The sequence below is a fragment of the Plectropomus leopardus genome, chromosome 9, assembly GCF_026936395.1.
Source record: "Plectropomus leopardus strain MGB_pleo_1.0 chromosome 9, ASM2693639v1, whole genome shotgun sequence".
In the NCBI taxonomy this organism is placed as follows: domain Eukaryota; kingdom Metazoa; phylum Chordata; class Actinopteri; order Perciformes; family Serranidae; genus Plectropomus; species Plectropomus leopardus.
The window spans coordinates 9,531,261-9,551,010 of NC_142184.1; the positions used below are offsets into that span (position 1 = coordinate 9,531,261).

At 38.9% G+C, this 19,750-nt stretch overlaps 1 protein-coding gene across 2 annotated transcripts in view; it reads right to left on the minus strand.

Annotated features, from left to right (window-relative positions):
* Nucleotides 1-19,750, minus strand: part of ccdc187 (coiled-coil domain containing 187) — a 28,763-nt gene that overhangs the window by 6,471 nt on the left and 2,542 nt on the right. Inside the window, exons 1-6 of one of the 2 annotated variants that reach the window (XM_042491241.2) lie at nucleotides 17,265-17,630; nucleotides 16,216-16,309; nucleotides 8,140-8,202; nucleotides 7,476-7,614; nucleotides 6,618-6,708; nucleotides 37-115 (exon numbers count right to left, since the gene is read on the minus strand). In XM_042491241.2, the coding sequence (XP_042347175.2) occupies nucleotides 37-115; nucleotides 6,618-6,708; nucleotides 7,476-7,614; nucleotides 8,140-8,202; nucleotides 16,216-16,267 (424 nt within the window). In that variant the 5' untranslated portion in view covers nucleotides 16,268-16,309; nucleotides 17,265-17,630. Of the gene's footprint in view, nucleotides 1-36; nucleotides 116-6,617; nucleotides 6,709-7,475; nucleotides 7,615-8,139; nucleotides 8,203-16,215; nucleotides 16,310-17,264; nucleotides 17,631-19,750 lie in introns of those variants that run through there. The other variant, XM_088081928.1, reaches the window with a different exon arrangement.

Below are 19,750 nucleotides of genomic sequence, written 5' to 3' on the forward strand. Positions count from 1 at the left end.
ATAAAATTAAACAAAATGGCAAAACATAAACTATACCTTCACTGTGGCCGTCCTGCCCTCTGCTTCTCCTTGTGATTCTTTGCATCTCCTCTTCCTGCATTCGTTTGGCTATTTCCTGTGGAGACACAGACAAGCTGATTGCTATTTTGCATTATAAAACCATTTGAGTAACCCATTTGAAATTTCATCTAAATGCAGATTACAGAGAAACTGAGCTGGTCTTTCAAATAATTAAACATAACATACAGTAGATACATGTCTGTCCTTTTTACCTTAGAGAAGAATTCCCAACTATATTTGACTGAATCTTTTACAATCCCTTGCTCCTGTGTCATCTGCCCAAAATAAGGTAATCACCTTTATTTCAAAACTGGATTTAGTTATCACAGCAAAGCCAATCATTTCTCAAAAAAAGCATTCAAAAAATGCCGAAATGTCCCACTTGCTGAAAGCAGTCAGGTTATCACACTGGTGTGCAACCGTGAGTTGGCATGAGAGTGAAAATGTTCTGTCACACATCATTTAGAGAACTGATTTCAAAGTCTTGCTGCTTGTGTATAAATCAATCTGTGGCTCAGCACCCAAATAAATCTCTGACATGCTTGTGACATATCAGCTTTCTAGGACCCCTAACTGCAATGTCCCAGATGATGTTAGCGCCCCCCCCCCACACACTCTGACCCCTTTTAAGTCAAAACTAAAAATGTTCCTATTTTAAACAGCCTACTCCATCCAGTAATGAGTGCAAACTCATTTTCAAACTCGATCTTAAATCATTTTAAATAATCTTTTAGTCTTTGCACCTCTTGTCTGCACTTTTGCTACTTTTGAGTGATTTAAAGACAAATGTAAATAATTTAGTGCTGATTTTATTGTAAGTCTCTATCCTTTAATATTTTTCAGATTTTATTGCTCTGTAAAACACTTTGAATTGCCCTGTTTTATGAAATATGTTAAACAAATAAAGCTGCCTTGCAGTGCCATTTATGCTGTGCTATTTTAAATCAGCAGATGGCAGCATAACACAGTCTGTGCAAAAAAAAGGCAAGCCTACCCCTAAACAAAATATTTAGGAAACTTTTGGTTAATGACAGATTTCATTCACCATGAGAACGGTTTTACTTTGTTATCCTCTTTCCAAAACATATAAAAACCTGCTCTTATACTGTGAATACTGCTTCATCTGTCTAACCTCACACCGCTTTTTGCCTTCAATTACTCAAGATTCCTTTCATTTAATCTCAGCGTTCAAGTTACAACATGATAGCGACATGGACTAAACTCTCAGTACCTGTTTGGAGTTTAAATCAAGAAGAGAATCTAATCTGTTCTACATCTGGCATGTGTACAGAGAAGGCAGTGCGGAGCCATGTTGGGTGATGAAGCGTCACTGTGAGGTAATCTGACATCTTCGCTCTAGGTGGCCAAACTACTTATTTCAAGCAGAGCTGTGGCTGACTCAATGGAGACTACGTGAGAGACGAGCAAACTTTTAATCCCCTTCTGCCTAAACTCTGGACCAGAAAACCTCCAACAGATGCAGGACAACAGGACTGTTTCACTTGAAGTAACACCTTGTCAGTGGGGAATGCCTGCTCTTAACCAGAGCTGCTACACTTGACTGCCCTCTGAAGGAGAACCCCCCCACCACGTATCTGTGTTGCTTTTCTTAGAAAGGCCAGAAATAATAATGTTTCCGACAAATCAGCAGATTCTTGCCCGTGAATTCTACGAAATATCTCTCTGCAGGCTGCATTTGCAACATAAATCAAAACTAAAAGCAAACGCAGCTCCTTTTGCTTTGCAATCAGGGCGTTGTGTGTCAGCCACTTTGCCAGCATCAGCAGACAATTAGCAGCTTTCCATGGCAGGTTAGGTGTGGAGTGCCACAGGGATCTGGCATTTAAAACTGCACAGCCTTCTGTTGCTTAATTAAAGACACAATCTACAGGGAGGCAAATATTTAATCAACACCTCTGATCATCCAGTCATTAAGCCAGGTAAGCCAACGGGAGTGTTAATAGTTCATCATTTGATCCGAACATCAACACTCATAAAAGAAATTACCACATCCACACAGGAATAGATGTATTCTCGTAGCATTTGCTGCATAACCTAACATGACTTCTAACCGAGCAGGTAAGTAAGGCTTTTTACATTTAACTCCACCCAAACCCTTTAATAATGATGAATGAACCCCACAGTCTCTGACCTCACATCCTCCAAACAAGGAGCTTTTATGAGCCCTTCCAAGGCAGCCGTCTCTAAAAAGGAAACTGCTGGGTGAAGGAAAATATTATGCTGGCGTGGCCTTGTGACGCAGACCAATCCACTGGACCAGCTGGGGAGTTTCGTGGCAGAGTTGGCTTTTTCCCCCCACAATGCTCTACTTCTTACACAGCTCAATGCTTCATTTCTATTGGTCGGGAGTCAGATTAGTTTTTTATAAAGCAGCCGATGTCCAGAAATGCACAAGTGTGCTACATAAACATAAAGACGTTTCTTGAGGGGTTGGACTTCTGCGTGAACATTAGAACAACAGAGAGGTGATTGATGGGAACCATCTGGTTGCTCAGTCATATTTGGGGTGCAAGACGAATTGTTTTTGTATTGAAAAAACTTTTGGAGAGATCTTGTGCTGTTCAACGAATGCAGACTTGAAAAAAATGGAAAACATTAATGTCAATAATCCCTGTATTATCTTCACTGAACAAAAATATTAATGCAACATTTTTGCTTTTGCTACCATATTTCACAAGTAGAAAGATCTAAGACTTTTTTATGCACACAAGACTTTCTTCTCTTGTATTCTGGTCCCCAAATTTGAAAGTGGCACTTGTTGTGACCATGCAAGAGTACACCTGGGTCGTAATGATACTCACTAGCACAGATTTTAACAAATTTGTATTCAAAATTTGACAGAAACAAGTCTTTTGTGTGTTTAAAAAAAATCAACTTATGAAAAATGAAAGCAAAAACAGAAGCGTTGTGTTTATATTTTTTACTCATTAAATTTATATGAATATTTAAAATCACAGTAGAATAAATTAATTAAAAAAAAACAACAACAACAAAAAAAATGTTAAAAATTTACCCTGAGAGGACCATGGATGTTTGCACTTAGTTAATTAGTTATAAATCATATTTTGCATTATATTAGACATGTTTGGGGAGTTTCAGAACAACATTTTAAACCGTAACCAAAACAATGTATATTCAAAACTTCCTCAAAACATTCTGTTAATCCCAGTTCATTTTCATTTTTCCTAATTTCAAAACTTTTACAGGAATGTCATGACTGTGGGCACCATGGATTTCAATAATTAATTCTTTTAGACACAAGTGCGAAAAACTGAGATTTCCAAATGCTGTCCAAAAAAAATTAAGACACAGAGACTGAAAAAACATGTACAGAACCACATAATTTAAATCAGGATGACATTCAACTAAAACAGAAAAAAACGACTTTAAATTGAGCTGCAGTGTTTGGACAAACTTGTTTGGAAATCCAGTAACAATGTTAAACTACTTCATGGAAAGAGTAACAAAGTTAAGAGTGAGTCATTCTCCTGATTAAACATCAGACTTTAAACAATGTTTTTACTTCACCTGCCTCTTCCTCAAGCTTCACAGTTGAGGTTTTACACATGTCGAGTGTGCGCATCCTTTAAGCTAAATGTGCTCACATGAGTGTGCTCTGTATGAAGAGGTTGATGCTCCATGTCTGGAATCAACCACCACAGAAACTGCTTGAGCCATCATCCAGATGGCTAGCTGACAGGTCGTCTCTGTTTAACAGCTGACTTTGCTCATACGGTGCTCTTACGGCACAGTGGATACAGCAGAGGCCCAGGGCAGCACTTTGCTGCAACCGCCATTCATTATGGATTCAGTTAGTCCTAAGAGAGAGCAAAGTGAACCATATGATACTCCCCGACCTGCTGGTAACAGGGAGATAATTAAATGATAAACAAGTATGTCCCGAGTGCCACGTGAGCCTGCGAGTCCCTGTGCTGAATGTGCTGAAGTTTACGGATAACGCCGGTGCTATTTAAAGTTTGAGCGAATTGCCATGGTTGTCCTCCTGATTATGTCTGCACACAGTACTGCAGTTTGAGATGCAACGAATCATTAACCTACCTTCACAAGCAGCTATTTTCTGCTTTGTGCACCGACTCCTACAGGCTTCAACATTTCCTGAGTCACACAATCCATTACAGCATTATCCAGAAACACAGTCTATTGTGTCTCAAACTAGATAGTGCCGTGAAAAGTTTTAAACGAGTGCTTTGATAAAACTTGCTTCTGTAATTAATTAACTGACATGAGTTCAAGCCGACCACAGCCACTTTGTGTGCGAAGAAGTCAACTTTTTACAGCCAACTTTGTGAAAGCTTTTGTCTGTGTCTGTGTGTGTGTGTGTGTGTGTGTGTGTAGGGGGGGGGGTTATTTGTGTTGTTTTGCTTCATGTACTGTATTTTATGTATACTTGTCTTAAGGACTCACTTAAAAACAAGATATTTCATGTCAAGGGGGTTATTTTTCTAATGAATGTCTATTTTTTAACTTTCAGGCTAACAGTGGGTTAGTGTTTGATACTTAAAATGATATAGCAGGGGTGGAGTATCACTTTAAGTATTCATTTTGCCCAACTTTCTGTTTTATCACTGCTGAATTTGTCCATTCAGTACAGCGTCTCGCTCTGCTCTGGTTACTGACAGAAACTTAACACCCACAGGAAAGGATTTGTTCCTCTTTCAGAAGCAAATCCCTCAAAATATTTCTCTTTACAAACTCTGTCACGTTTGTGTCTTCTTACTAGCCAGAACAACTTTTGGTTTCAGGCTAAGCTTAACACCACAAGGGTTTTAATTCAAAAATGACAAAATGAGTGACTGCTAAAGGAACACTGATTTTCAATGTATTCCATATAAAGTTGTCTGCATCAGTCATCCAAGGGGAATGTCTATATCTTCCACAATATTGTTTTGCTGTTGCCAAAATAAAGATTTGTTTTCCGGCAATCATATCTCACAATGGACTGAAATGACGCTCACCGCTCCGTCTGAGTTTCCTCCAACAGTTTTAAAACATGCGAGTCAGGTGATCTAAGGGCATGCTTTTTTATCTTATGTGTTAACTCTGTAATGGTCCGATGAGTTGACCTGTCCAAGGAGCTTCTCTGCATTTGGGTCAATGCATGTTGGCATAAATTCAAGCCCATCTGTTGAACTGAATGATTAGTAGATAATGTTTTGACTGTTAAATGAAACTAATTCTGACAACAGATGCAAAGTAGAGCTATTATGGCAGCTGTTAGCCGTTTTACCCGCCCCTTCTGAACCTTACAAAAGTAGCTTCTGGTCAATTGTTGTGCACTGTAAAAGTGGATCAAATGCATATTGAGTTTGTAGTATTCATGCACAGGTTGATTAGTAATTTGAGTGATTAAATTATATCTTGTGGGCAAAGAGAGGTGAGCGTGGAAGCACGAGGTCTATTCATCTTAAAAAGCTCAAATAAAGAACAGCAGCCTGTGTGTGGCAGCTCACTGACTGAGAGATAATGAGTTTTATGCAGACACTGATGGCTGCAGATCTCCAAATTGAAAAGATTTATCATACGGAGGTGGGTGGTAGGTAGATAATTGACGAGTGGGTGCAGATTCTTGTGACATCAGGACTATCCTTTGGACTCTTTTCACTGAATTATACTGGTTTGAGCATTTAAAGTTCAAAACATCTGTTTAAATCTAACTGGTGCATTAACTCACACTTTAAAAGCTGAATGATGTTAAAGTAAAGCTGTAGAATATAGTTTGTATGTTTTGTTAAAAATTTGATGGACTGAATTGTTCCACCTACCAGCCCAGGGACTATGGGTGGAAAATAGCAACTGTGTTAATACCTGGAACAATGCATCTCTCCTTGTTTTATATAAGTTTAATGTTTTATTGCGCACTGGCCCTGTCTAAATCAAATTACTTTACAATACACTAGAACACAAACAGACTCAAGGTCCACGCAAGTGAAAATATTTTTTCTTTAAGAGAATTTGAGAGTGAGCAGGGTTTTAGCGGCTGACAGTGACATTCACGAAAAATATAGGAAACAAGCCAAGTTAGCCCTCCAAGCTAATGCGTGCTAACTACACAGACAAGGGATTGTAAACATTGCAATAATATTTGCCACGCTGATTTTAAATAAATAGAGGGTGTATCATATTTAGTTGCTGTGAGCTCTTAATTCACCATTGTTCAAGCAGAAGGCAGAAGATAAAGTGATCTCAGAGCCTGACAGGGCAAAGCCTGTCTTCTACCAGGCAGCTGCTTGTACCAAAAAAGCAAGAAAGTGCAGCGAGCTCACTCTTCAGATAAATTTGAGGACCAAAATTGCCCTCGAAGTACACTGCACACTGACTGACAGAAAAAGTAATAACAAAATAAAACGACTGCTCAACTTGAGGTAACCTCATAGGACCGAGGGGTCTCTGAATGATGATTCCAATCTTCAACTTTTAAGGGGCAGCACTAGTTGCTAGATGCTTGATGCATTATTTTGAGAAATGTAAACTCGCTGCAGACATAATTGAATAAGATTTCATATGGTTTTGCTCACCTCATCTTCCTGCTCCCTCCTTTGGGCCTCCTCAGCACAGCGCTGGATCTCCTCCTGAATTACGCGGGCATACTCAAAGTCTTCCTCCTCTCTATAAACCAGCCAAGAAAGAGAAGGACCTCTTACACTTAATAATAAGAATATACATCTACAGTAGGGTCGGGGTACATACAGGAAATGATGACGGCATGCTGTTATATCTCAATAGTGTAGTTTGCATTAAACTGTAAGGCAAACTTAAACCAAATTTTGAAATGTTGCAAAAAATAAATGGGAATTTGCACGCATTTTCATCAACTGGTTTGGAGCAGATGCAACTGGCTTACACAAGCACAGTTTTTTAGAAAATCACATTGTAGGCTTTGCCTTTAGCATGGCTGTAATCTGCCAGTAAACAGGGTAGAAGAAGTAGAGGCAGAGAACCTAAAACAAAACATGTCACCTTGGCTATCTCACCTATTTAAGAAACAAAGATAAGTCTTCAGGAATTTATTTCAATTGGGCAAATTTTAATTGTTCTTTCATGCTGGTAGTGGCCTTGTTTCACGCTGTCTATGATTTAGACAAATTAATGCAATATAAGATGCAGACAGTAGAAAGAGGTAATCAGTCATGTGAGTTAAATATTTGTCCTGTCAAAATGAATTTGGCAACTTACATTTCCATTTCCAATTAAGCACATCATCTCTTTTTTAATAAAGCCAAAACCTCCTCAAGCAAACCTCAAAATGTTTTTGCCAACTTTTTTTTTAATGTTGCCATTTCCACGCATGTTATTTAGTTCAATACTTGAAAATGAGCGTAAAATATGTTTATGGAAACACAGCCAGAGTGTTTAAGGGAGCAGGGGTCACCTACAGTTGTCTGGAAGCCTGTCTGAAGAGGGTGCTCTGCTGGGCATGCTCCTCTTCCTCCTCATCCTGCAGTCTTTTGGCTACACGGATGTCATTCTGCACCAGCTGGTTCTTCTGGATGTTGGTGGTATAGAATTGCTCGACTATGGAGACAAGGCAGAGAGAATTATGCAGCCGATAAGACAGTATTAATGTATGGTAGAGAAAAAAAAGAAATAATTCCTGTATTACTTCTCGTCTAAATCTGTTGATTTTTGAGATGCTTTGCTTAACTTAAACATGGTTTGAGGCATGTCAGTTCTGAGTATTTCTACAAACAGAAACCAAATTACATGTCCATACAAAGCTGCAAAGACAAACCACAATGACTGCTAAAGCCAAAAGCTACCCAAAAAGAAGTTCAAAAAGAAACAAGAAGTTCAATGTAACTATCTGTGTCTGCCTTAGTAAGATATTAAAATACAATAATATATCCCAAATCAGAAATTTGCAGTAATAGCTTCAAAGTATGATCCTTAGCTAAATTCCTTCTTAAATTCCAAAATAAAAAGATAAAGCTGAACACAGAAAGTGGTGATTGGCTGAGACAGACCACATTATACAATTTACTTCATGTTTGTAGTGTACAGTTGTGCCACTTTTACATGGTAACTTGACTTTGTACTTACTCTCCTGTTCCTGCAGGTTGTGTGCTAACACTCCATCCTCCAGCACAGCAAAACACTGGCACACTGAAACAACAGAAGACAGCAACACTTCACTATCACCCAAAAAGTGTTCAAACATGAATGGAGGGGGACTATGGGTGTTGATAAAGTGAGCAGTTCTCTCAGCTTGAGGATCACTAAAACAACAGAAAAACAATCTTGAATGGTCCTGTGCTCCATCCAAAACAAGAGCTGAAAAGAGACAATATTGTGGCACTTTTGGTGAAACACGCCGTCTAAAGGGAAACAATAGGTTGTAAGTGCTGTGTGCTATGATGGCTGTTTATTCTACAGACAAAGGCGGAGGAGTGTCCCTTAAAACTTTAGAAAAAAGAAAAAAAATCCACCACTCTGGCATGAATTCCCTGTTAAATATATAAAAAGGCTCTCATAAAATCCCCATCATTACAGGGTGCCACAGCAACACCCGAGTGGTCACAAATATAGCTGTCCTCCCAAAGTTATTGGGTTTAGAAGCGGCAGAGCAACAGGACTAACTCATTCTGAAAAAGCAATAATGTGATTTGCTCTGTTTGTGTGTGTGTGTGTGTGTGTGTGTGTGTGTGTGTGTGTGTCTCAGAGTGTATGCACAATTTATGTATACATCAGTACGAAAGATCTCATCTGTAAAAATGTGTTTTAAAAGATCTTAGGCTGCATGTTTTGTTGTTTGCACTCTCTATGACTACCAAATGAAGATGCAAAGTTTTAGAATGACTACGAGCAACCATTTACACTGGGGAGCCGCTGCAGATGGCTGAAAAGTATGTTGAGTGAAATCTGTAAGGTTGCTGTAAATCCTGAGGCTTTCGCTTAGAGCTTATTGTACACCAGCTCTGTCTGGTTCTCAGAGGGAGCCGTCCCTATCCAACGAGCGTATAGTCTGGCCACCTGCTGCTTGATACGGCCATAAAATATATCAGTTTCATGTCATTAATGCTCTCTAGCCTTGTCCTGCTTTGTCAGAAAGCTAACAAAGAGCTTTATGGGGACTTTATATATGTAGATACAAGAATTTAACCCTTTGCAATCTGAACAAATTGTTTTGATTTCTTTCAAAAACATGGGGAAAAGACATTTAGCAACATAAAAAGAAATGCCCCAAGATGAGCTCAATAATAATAAATTTAACAATTATAAAAATAGCAGTAGTCGTAGTAGTAAGTACAAGAAAATTACATTAACAATTTTGAAAAACAAAAACCAAAACAAAGAACTTTAAACACACACACACACACACAAGAACAAATACTTATAAAAGTACATAGAAAAAAATAGTAATGTAAAAAAAATAAATAAATGTATAATCATGATAATTATGAATACAGTTAGGGGCTATTTTCCCAAGCTTTTTTAAAAAGTAATTTTTCAAATACAGAAATTTCATGTAATTTGTGGAATAGTTCTTGTCAAGTTGCCCATTGCCTCTTTTCCAATGTTCTCAAAAAAAAGCAAACCGATTTGCTCCGATTTTGAAGGTTTAAATACTTGTAAAGGCAAGTGAACGCAGCACAAGAAAAATGGTGTCGATCCAGGTTTCCATGGGTTAAACAACTATGTGAAGCAAACGTTTGAAGTCAAACAAAGGGACAGTCAGCGAGAGAGACAGTTAACTGCTGTTTGGACCTGAATACATTTTAAGACTCGATCATAAGCTTGTAAATACCCACAGTTTTGCGTTACACTTTGATCTGAACGTTGGTCCTAATAGCGTCAGCATCTGTAGACTGTTATTCTCATCTTTAGGCATGCCAAGTGTTTACAGTAGTCCTTAATGAGCCACGATAGCCTCTATGTGCAGAAGCCCAAGGGGGTTTAAAGTCTGTCAAACAAACTCAGAAAGTTACTCGGGAGAAAATAAACACAGACAGTCAGCAGCACTGCGGCCCAGCTGTTTTCTTCACTTCCTCTTTCTTTGCAGACACGCAGCTCAGTGTGACCACACAAAACTGCTCCGCTATCTCTCAGATATTCATCAGGGAACCTCGAAGGGGCCGTCTACTCATACAACGGTGCTTTCCAAAGGACAGAAGACAGCGGTTTAGGAGGAGATTTAGCTCACTGCAGAGGGAAGCAGCCTGCAGCCGGAGCCAGACGCAGGGCCAATTAAAAACACCTGTCCTACTGTTAATCCCTCCACTGAGTGTGTAGGAGCAGGCTGGGCACTTCTGTGAAGACAACGGCTATATGTTTACATCCGTGCCCTTAATGCTTAGGATACTCAAGTATTCAGTTTATGAGCTGAGTTGACACACATAAATGCCACATGTTATTTGCAATAATTTGCTTAAGCTCTTAACCCTGTTATAGAGAGCCTGTATATATTTTATACTCCTGTAACAGCTGATGTGCAAATATGATCCACTGGATTATATATCTGGAATACTGTGCAAGTAAACCTGTTACTGTAAGGGAGATGTCCAAGCTGAGATTTTCATGGGGAATATATTATTAGAAATGTAATTAAATATACACGTTTTCTTTAATGTATCATCACCTTAAAATAAGAACTGTCATGGTTTTGGTAACTTAGAATGAGCAGTTCATATCTCAATATGAAGTCGGTCCGTGTTCACAGAGATTGTCATGTGTTTCTACCATAGTGTAGAATAGACAAAGCAAACACTGGCTCTAGATAAGTTTTTGCATATAACGCCATAGTTTGCAGCCCCTTGCGCAGTGGAGAAATTAGCATTTTTTTTTACAAGGATTTTTTTTTTTTTGCATGAAGCATTTTTACCAGTTTAAATCATCATGCCTGTTTGTTTTGGAGAGGAGGAGACCTCTGTGGATAATTTCGCTCCCTGTAAAAACCTCCGAAATGTTTGGATCTTAAGTTATCAGAGAAAAAATGTGAGCACACATTAGCAGGGGCTGGGCCAATGACCTGTCTTCAACAGCCAAACAGCATATGAGAAACATCGATTTGCACCATGAAGCTGCTTTTGTCAGTGTTATAACCAGTTTTAATCACCTGGTCTGTTTGTTTTGAAGAGGTAGAGATCTCTGTGGATAATTCAGCTCCCACTAAAAACCTCCTGAACAATGAGAGACTTCTAACCAGGAGAAGTTTCAGCTGGTTGCAATCTGCGTTCTTCCTCTCTGTTAGATGCCACTAAATCCCCCTAAATCTTACACATTGTTCCTTTAAGCATTCAATTGTGCTATTTCGATCCCTTTCTCAGAAGAAGTACACATTTAAAACAAAGAATTGCATGAACAGAAGACAAGCAAACACTCTGAAAGTTTACTCACTAGCTGAAGATTCGCTGGATGTTGTCATGGACGACGAGAACGAACGTGAGGCCTCAAGATTCATTTTAAGAGTGGCATCGAGTCTACAGTGTACAGCTGTGAACATCTGTGTGTGGCTAATTGAAAACACACGAGACATCAAGCAGTTGACCCATCCCAGACTTTAAGACTGCTTCTCTGTGTTTGCCGTCATGCTCAGTTTGTGATTTCAAAGGCAACTTGGTATGTGTTATTTTCTCTTCAAAGACACATTTGCTATTGACCTATTTTGTTCATATTTATAGTGTTTATAGTGTCTATAGTGTTCATATTTGTACTTTTCTAAATGCACAGAGTCCTATACTCTTTTATTATTTCTGCACTTTACCAGAACTGAGAACCTGCTCCAAAAATGCAATGTTCACTTTCAACCAGGGCTGCGAAATTATTTGAAATATTATGGAAATTGCAATATGTCTAAGTGCAATATCCAAATCGTAGGAGCTGCAATTTTTAGGTAAAATGTGTCACAAGATACCATTGTAAATAAAGCATTGTGGTGCTACAGAGATGCCCCCACCTACAAATCATACTCCAGATGTATATGGGGACCTGGCTGTTTTGTACAGACCCCAGAAAAATCACATTATCATCCTTTTTTGTTATTTTTTACTGAAAATGAATGCAAAAATTACAATTCCCACTAAAATCGCCACTCATATTGCACCGTCAAAATCATAGCTTTTTTGGCATGTTGTGCTGCCCTTATTTCAACATTTACAGAACTGCATCTGAGTGGATATAACAAGTGAAACTGAGGATGTCTCCTCTTTGTCCAGTTCTGTAAATAGGGAAGTCTGAAAAATACCAAGCTTCTGAAACATTCTTGCGGTAAAACTTAGTCAAACTCCATGCTCCAAATCCTTAAAAAAAACTATGCTCTTGCTGAGAATAAGGCTCTGGGTATGTTTCAGTCTTCAGGGGCCCCACAGTCAAAGTTCACAGAATTCACCCAGACAGCACTAAGCCACCAAAAGGGTCTGTTTACACCATAAATGACCACATAAGTCTACACTGCGAGTTAACCCATACCACGACAGACATGCATTACCACTTACACCTGTCGAGGAGCTTAAGAGACTATCCGCTAAATGGATCTCCCCTCTGCCCTTATGTGTCCAGTCTGTCAATGAGGAGGGATTAAGTCCAAGGCTTGGTTTTAATCCGACAGGACAAATTGACAGCTCAAAACATGAGTTTACGCTTAAGCACAACTCAGAAAGCGTAACGAAAGAAAGGAAGGGAAAAATGGAGGCGAATGACAGTCTTGTCTGTGTGTGCGCACACAAGTGTGTGTGTGTGTGTGTGTGGGTGTGTCTGAATTGTGGGTTAACTTGTTTTTCCAAACTCCTTTAAACTTCGGTCACATTACCCTTCCAGGGGAGGGACAAGGAGAGCGTGTTATTATGACTGCTAAACAGGTTTTGACTGACAGGGTGTGCACATGGAGACACAGTGCGAGTCCAGGCTCCGTGTTTTCAAAATCTTGCGCTGTAAGCTTCTTAATAAGTGTACTGAAAGGTACCTGTTAGGCCGTCTCAGTGTCCTAAGAGGATAGAAAATCAAAGATCCGGCAGACAACAGAAACTGGCTGTTGCATTTGAACACCAGACGCTAAGATCCACTAAAAGGTAAAATTGTACAGAGCCCCTAAAGGGATATGGGGGAGAAAAAAAGCTAGATGGTGGGAAAAAGAATTAGATGGTGAAAGATTTTTTTTTGATGATGGAAAAAATAAATGGTCAAAGTAGATTGATGGTGTGTGTGTGTGTGTGTGTGTGTGTGTGTGTGTGTGTGTGTGTGTGTGGTGGGGGGTTAGAGGGTGAAAAAAGATTTGTGGTGAAAATTTGTTTCTGGTTTACCCTTAACATTTTCTCAAGAGAATTTTTTTTTCACCATCAATTTTTTTTTCCCATCACCAATTTTTCACTATATATATTTTTTTTCCATCAACATTGTTTTTTCTCACCCTCTACTCTCATTTTCCACCATCATTTTTTTTCACCATCAATTTTCCCCCCACCATTTATGTTTTTTTTCCTCCTACATGTTGCTTTAGCGGCTCCATAGATTGTCTAAGAAACAGTAGATAAGATTTCTGAATATTAGCAGCCACCCACTGTACTGGTTTCCCAACAGTGTGGGCAGACTGTCTCTGCAGTAAGACTGTGGGAGAAAGGGATGTAATAAAGCAGGAAACCGCGACCCGTTTGACCTCAAAGCCCAAACATTCAAAACAAAGTAAATTATTTCCTCTTTTAATGCCTCTTGTCTCACAAATATTCCACATTACAAATATATGTATAGCTATTTTTTTGCTGATGTTACTGAATCCAGTAGGTGAATGCATGCTCTTTATCTGTTAGTGGAGCTTCCATCAACATTAGAGAACTGTCAGACAATCACAGATAATCTGCACACAAAATTATGCAGATTATCTCAGGCATCCAGCTCGAGGGAGCAGCCGATGAAACACAAACACAGATATTTCTCTTTCATCTTCGCAGCCACTTGGATAGCAGCAGTGGCAAGTGCCTGCCAAACAAAGAAACCGGCGAAAGGAGAAAATGACAAGGGTTCTATTTTCAGCCAAAATCCCCCACCAACCACCCACGCGCTGTCTCCCTCTCTCCGTCTCTCTCTCCTCCTCACTGGTCTGTTCTGTTCTCTACTCGCTGCTTTTCGCACTAAATTTCACCACTAAGTGTGTGTTCATCCTGCAGCTCTCTGTGCTGTGCTATAAACTAGGTGAAGTGGGCCAGCCAGCTTCATGTACTGGACCAGTGGAGAACAAAGAGAGGTGAGGGGGGTAATGGGACTCTGGGTCAGTTGGTGAGAGTGAAATTAGGAACGGGGGGGAGGTGGGGGAATTCCTGTGGGAGCTGCATTCCCTCTGCACATCAGGCTATATCAGGAGCAGCCCGGGGAGGGACTAAACAGGAACTGATAACGGGGGCAGCGAAAACAAAGAAAGTTGACTTGGCTGAGTCTGTCAGATGAGGAGGAAAGTGACAGAGAAGTGGGACACGGGGGAACTACAGCTCTTAAGGAAATTGAAACATAAACAACCACAATGCCACACAGAGGGGGACATCAGCACAATGTGACAAATAAGTATGGTAAAAGCAGATGATGAGCGGAAAAAATGATACTGATCAGACACCTGCTTCACATGCCACAACTGTCTCAATGAGCAGTTTACTGCTGTGATTACTGGTGTTGTTTGCGCACTGGCTCCTGCTCGATAAAGCATAAAAATGCAAAGCGGCACACTGTGCCCTTTGTGTGCGGAAACAAGAGCAGAGTGCTGAATTATCTCCCTTGATAAAAAGACATGCAGACCTATTTCGAGCTCATTCATTAGTATGGACATGCCAAAGACTGAGTCAACGCTCAACACCCAGGCCACAGCTTAGACATTCCTTACCTGGGAACGTTGTAATACTTACATGCAAGTCAATACAGCTGATTTAGTTCATAAGAGCTACATTAGTATAAGATTGACGAACTCTGTTGCAGCGAGTGTGAATGTTTCCAAAAAACCCAAAACAAAACATTTCACTTTGTTTTTTGACCGTTGGCATTTTGCAGATGGTTTTTCCAAGATACAGTATTTCCAACAACATGCCGATATATGAACATTTGTTTTCCACCTAACTGCAGAGAACATCCCCTACTACTACTTTAACCTTGGATACAAGTAAAACATAGCATATTTATTCTTATATAACACATTATAAACAAAACTTTAAAATGCATCCCACTTTAACAGGCTTGTATAATGCTCTCTTTAAGACAATCCTAACAATAACCAAAACCAGGAAAAATTTGAGCTATTTTAACTTATTAAGTCTCACAATTAAACTGTCATTATGCCACGTGTCATGTCTGCAGAAATGTTCATTTCAGGCTGATGACAATGCTGATATTTCATTATTACAAAGCAGTAATCCGCCCATACGATGATGTGCCTATATCATCACGCATCCTTCGTTCTCTTTGTTTAAACTTCACTACAACTTGTTATTTCTCAGTTTCTGAGTGTCTTCACATGCTGGACAGACACTTCATCATGAGCAATAATGATTGCTCTGTTTGGGTCTGTACATCAAAGTGACTTTAAAAATAAATTTACATTACCATGTTTCCCAATTCGGTTTGGGGCGGTATATTTCCTGCATAAGAGACTCTTGCAAGTCAAACTGTTTCATCTTTAAAAAAGTTAAACCTCACTTATGTTACAGTACAAGTCTTCATGTTGGATGATAGCACTTTCTCCCTCAGATGTAACATCTCCCAAACAGCCATCTCATTCCTTGCTCTGTGCATACAGCACAGCTGTATGCCTGAACCCGTGTCTTCTGCAAATAGTCAAAACATATGTCACAGACACACAGGGTCTGAAGAAAAGCTGCAGTTTGGTGCCAAGGCCAGTTATTCATGAGGGAAAAAAGCGACGATAGAAAATTGTCAGCTGTCTCATTCTCTCTTAAAAGCAGACGGCTAGACAAGTCTGTCCTTTATATTCGCTGTCCATGAATCAAATACTTGGTCCCTGTTGGCTCCATGTCTGCAGTTCAGTAGCTGACCCTGACCTCTGACCTCCCTGAGGAGTGGAGGGGCTAAACAAAAACAACGTCTATCCAGGATAGTCAACACTACATCCTGCACACACTTTTTCCCATATGGTTTAAATAGTCAGTAGATGCGGAAAGTTGGGTACGTCTGAGAGCACGTCCTTACCTTCTTGGACACGTGGAAGGTTGGACTGGTCAATTTCCAGCTCTGCCATCATTGTCCTTGTTCTGTCACAGCCTCATGGTGATAAAGAAGACCCCTGACAGCAAAGAGAGAATTTTGAAGTTATTATCTAGCTAAATGAAAAGAGACGTAAAGGCCCCATATTATATATATGCTCACATTCAAAAAGAGATGTGTAACAGTTTCTTTGTTCCGTTTACATGAGAAGCAGGAAGTGTCAGTGCAAATAGCAGGGTATACTTTATGAAGATGGACACTACTTTTTATATTGTCGCCTATAGTCGTGGCATCACAAATTCAAAGAGATCCTTAAAGCTTGTTTGCATGCATTTCTCTGTGGAACAAGCGATTTGAGACTTTTCAGACAATTATCAAAAAGTCCCTATATCTGTTTTATATAAAATAAGACATGGAAATCATACTTTTTACATTATGGGACCTTTGAAGATTACGTACAAACCAGCAGGACAAAAAACCACAGAGCTACAAATTAGTAGATTTTTTTTCAAGATAGAGAAAATGTCTAAGGGTGAAAAAGGAAACAGGCTAGGGGGGGAAAAATCAAAATTCAATATTTTAAATTATTTTACAGGATTACTATGACTTTTAAACAATTTTTTCCATGTCTTGTTTTCTTTGATTTTTCTTTTAAACTTTTTTTTTAAACTAGTTTTCAGGTAATTTTCTAGTTTGTTTGTTTTGGGTTTTTTTTGTTGTTTTGTTAACTAGTTTTTGAGTGCTTTCTTCTTTTTTGCTCACTGTCTTCTGTGCATGGTTTTGAAATAAATCAATCTGATATGATCAGGATCTCCAATGTTGTATGAGCAAAAAAGGTTAACTAATTACTAAAAAAAAAAATGCACAAACGAGAGTTACCCTGACAACAACCAAGCTAGCACTAACATTGCTGTTGTTTACAGTAAAGCCTGAAAGGTAAAACACTCTCTGCATTGCAGTAGGTCACTTGTTTGTCGAGCAAAGTAAAAGAATAACCAGAGAAACATTGAAAGAGTCCGTGTTTTATTGCCTACCTGTTCCCAGCACGCTGCCCACACAGGCTCCAGTGTTGTGTATGTACACAAAGCCTATTCAACAAGTACCAAACATGACAGCCAAGTGTCAACTTTTATCCGCTCCGCCGCTCTCTTCCTCTCTTCTCCTCTCTGTCTCTCTGCACAAATTATCCGAAATGTCACGGACGTGCTTGACCGTTTCTAACGCCTCTACTTTTGGTGTGAATTTTAAACCGACGCTCGTTGTTCATCAATGAAACAAAGCCCCCGTGGACTCGTGATGGAAAGCCAGGGCGGACAAACTTAGCCCACAGTCTGTCGCTGCGGCCCGGCTGCTTCTTCACAGCTCCTGTTCGGCAGCAGAGGGGGCGGCGACCTGCTGCTGCCTTCAGGTGCTCCTCCGAGCTCGGAGATATCCCACACGAGTCACGACGTCGGCCAATAAACGGGACAATTCGTGTTTTTTTTGTCAGCGGAAAAAGGAAAGGGCACTTTTTCAGATCATTGTAGAAAATCGCATGAGGCTAGTAATCCGCAAAAAGATCAGCCAGCTAAGGCCAAAAAGGTTATGGGTTCAGCGGTTTACAGAGAAAGTTTAGTGTTTATATTGTTAGACAACAACACAGCAGTAGGCTTTGTTTTATTACAGAGGACGATTAGGGCCATGTTAAAAAATGTCGAGACTAAAGTTATAATTAAATTAAACAAAGAGAATTAAGTGATAGTTTTACGAATGAGTATAAACTCGAAATATTTCAAGAATAAACTCAAAATATTACAAGAATTAACTCGTAATATTACGAGAATAAACGGAAAATAATCGTAATTATACGAGAACAAAAAGTAGGCTGTAGGCTGGCTGTGCTTTTGGCTTTTTTTTTTTTTTTTTTTTTTTAGTTTTTGTGCAATGTTTTCATTTCCACGACTTTTTTTCTTTTTTTTTCATTCAAAGTTACACTTTTTTTCTTGTGAAACTGCAGCATAACTCTCATGGTATTACAACTTTATTCTCGAAGTCTCAAAAATAACATAAATAAATTTTAAAAAATCCTTAATTTGGCCCTAAAACTCTGCCATAGTTTTAGGGCCCCATTAAGGATTTTTTTTTTTTTTTTGGGGGGGGGGGGATTGGTCAATTCGTCATATTTTATTTTAAAAAAGTCGTAATTCAATGTTTATATATGTATATTTTTTGTAATATAATATCCCCTTTCTCGTTAAAATATGACTTTATTCCTGTTAAATTACAACTTTTTTCTCGTAAAATGAGTTTTTTTTTCATCAAAATATTACGACTATTTTCTCTTAATATTACTTTACATTCTCAAAATTATGTCTTTATCCTCAGAATATTATGACTTTAATTTGTAATTTTTTTTTTAAAATATGGCCCAAATCCTTGGTCATAAATAAGTGACACATCACTGCAGGTGGCTGGATTTTTAAAGAAAACATGCCCTCAAATATGCATATAAGTGGCATCTTCTCTAACAACTGACTGTAAAATAGGTTTTTTTTTAAAAACCAATGATTTAAATTTAAATGCTTTTCCCTTAAATAATAACAAACAGTCCCTTAAAGTTCTAGAAAAACATGTATCTGGTTTGATTTGTGAAAAATAACAGCCATTACTAATATTTTCTCCAGTGTGCAGCTGGATGGAGCTGGAACTTACTGATTTACTCATACGGGCAGGAACCCTATGTGCTCCTGTGTCAAAAAATATTATCAAAAGACTCATTTCTGAGGAGTATGAAACGGGGCTTTTAAAAAAGAAATGTCTTGTAAATGTCAGTGATGATGAGAATGTATTGGCTATTTTAGCTTTTGAAGGCTGTGGGTTTTGTGACATTCAATTTGCACTTCAGTCAAACTGAGATTCTTTGAAGACTGATAAACTGAGGGAGGAACAAAAAAGACTTTCTATGAAGATATTTTTCTCCTCAGGGCGTAGTGAAGAGATTACACTGGAGGCTAATTTACTGAAAATATGTAGATGTGGTTCGCTGCATGGTCAGTATGGATTTCTAGACGTGAGGTTGCCCTCTGCTGGCTGTACATATGTCAGTCACATATCCACGAGGTCAAATAATGTCAACGAGCAGTAAAAACCTGCCAGGCCACATAGCTCTGATTATTACTGTTGTTTTGTCTGATGTTTGTGTTTGACTTTCAGCAGTTTTAGCCTGTCAGTAAATCAGATATTTTTACTAGTAACTGCGTTGTGTTCTTTTGAAATCAAAGGTCTGTGAATATTGTAACATCTGAATCATGTCTGATGTGCCTGTGGGAATATTTCACCGGTGAAGCAAATTATAATTTCATTCATGGAGCTATTATATTTCACTGTTACAAGTTGTATAAAAAAAACACTATCAAATGATACTCTTGGAACACAAAATACATTACGTTTTTTAACTCCTTTAAAACCTGAGCGAGTTCTTTAAAAAAAGAGAAGATAATGAGCAACTTCAGTAGAAATGACACAATTTGTCGCATAAATA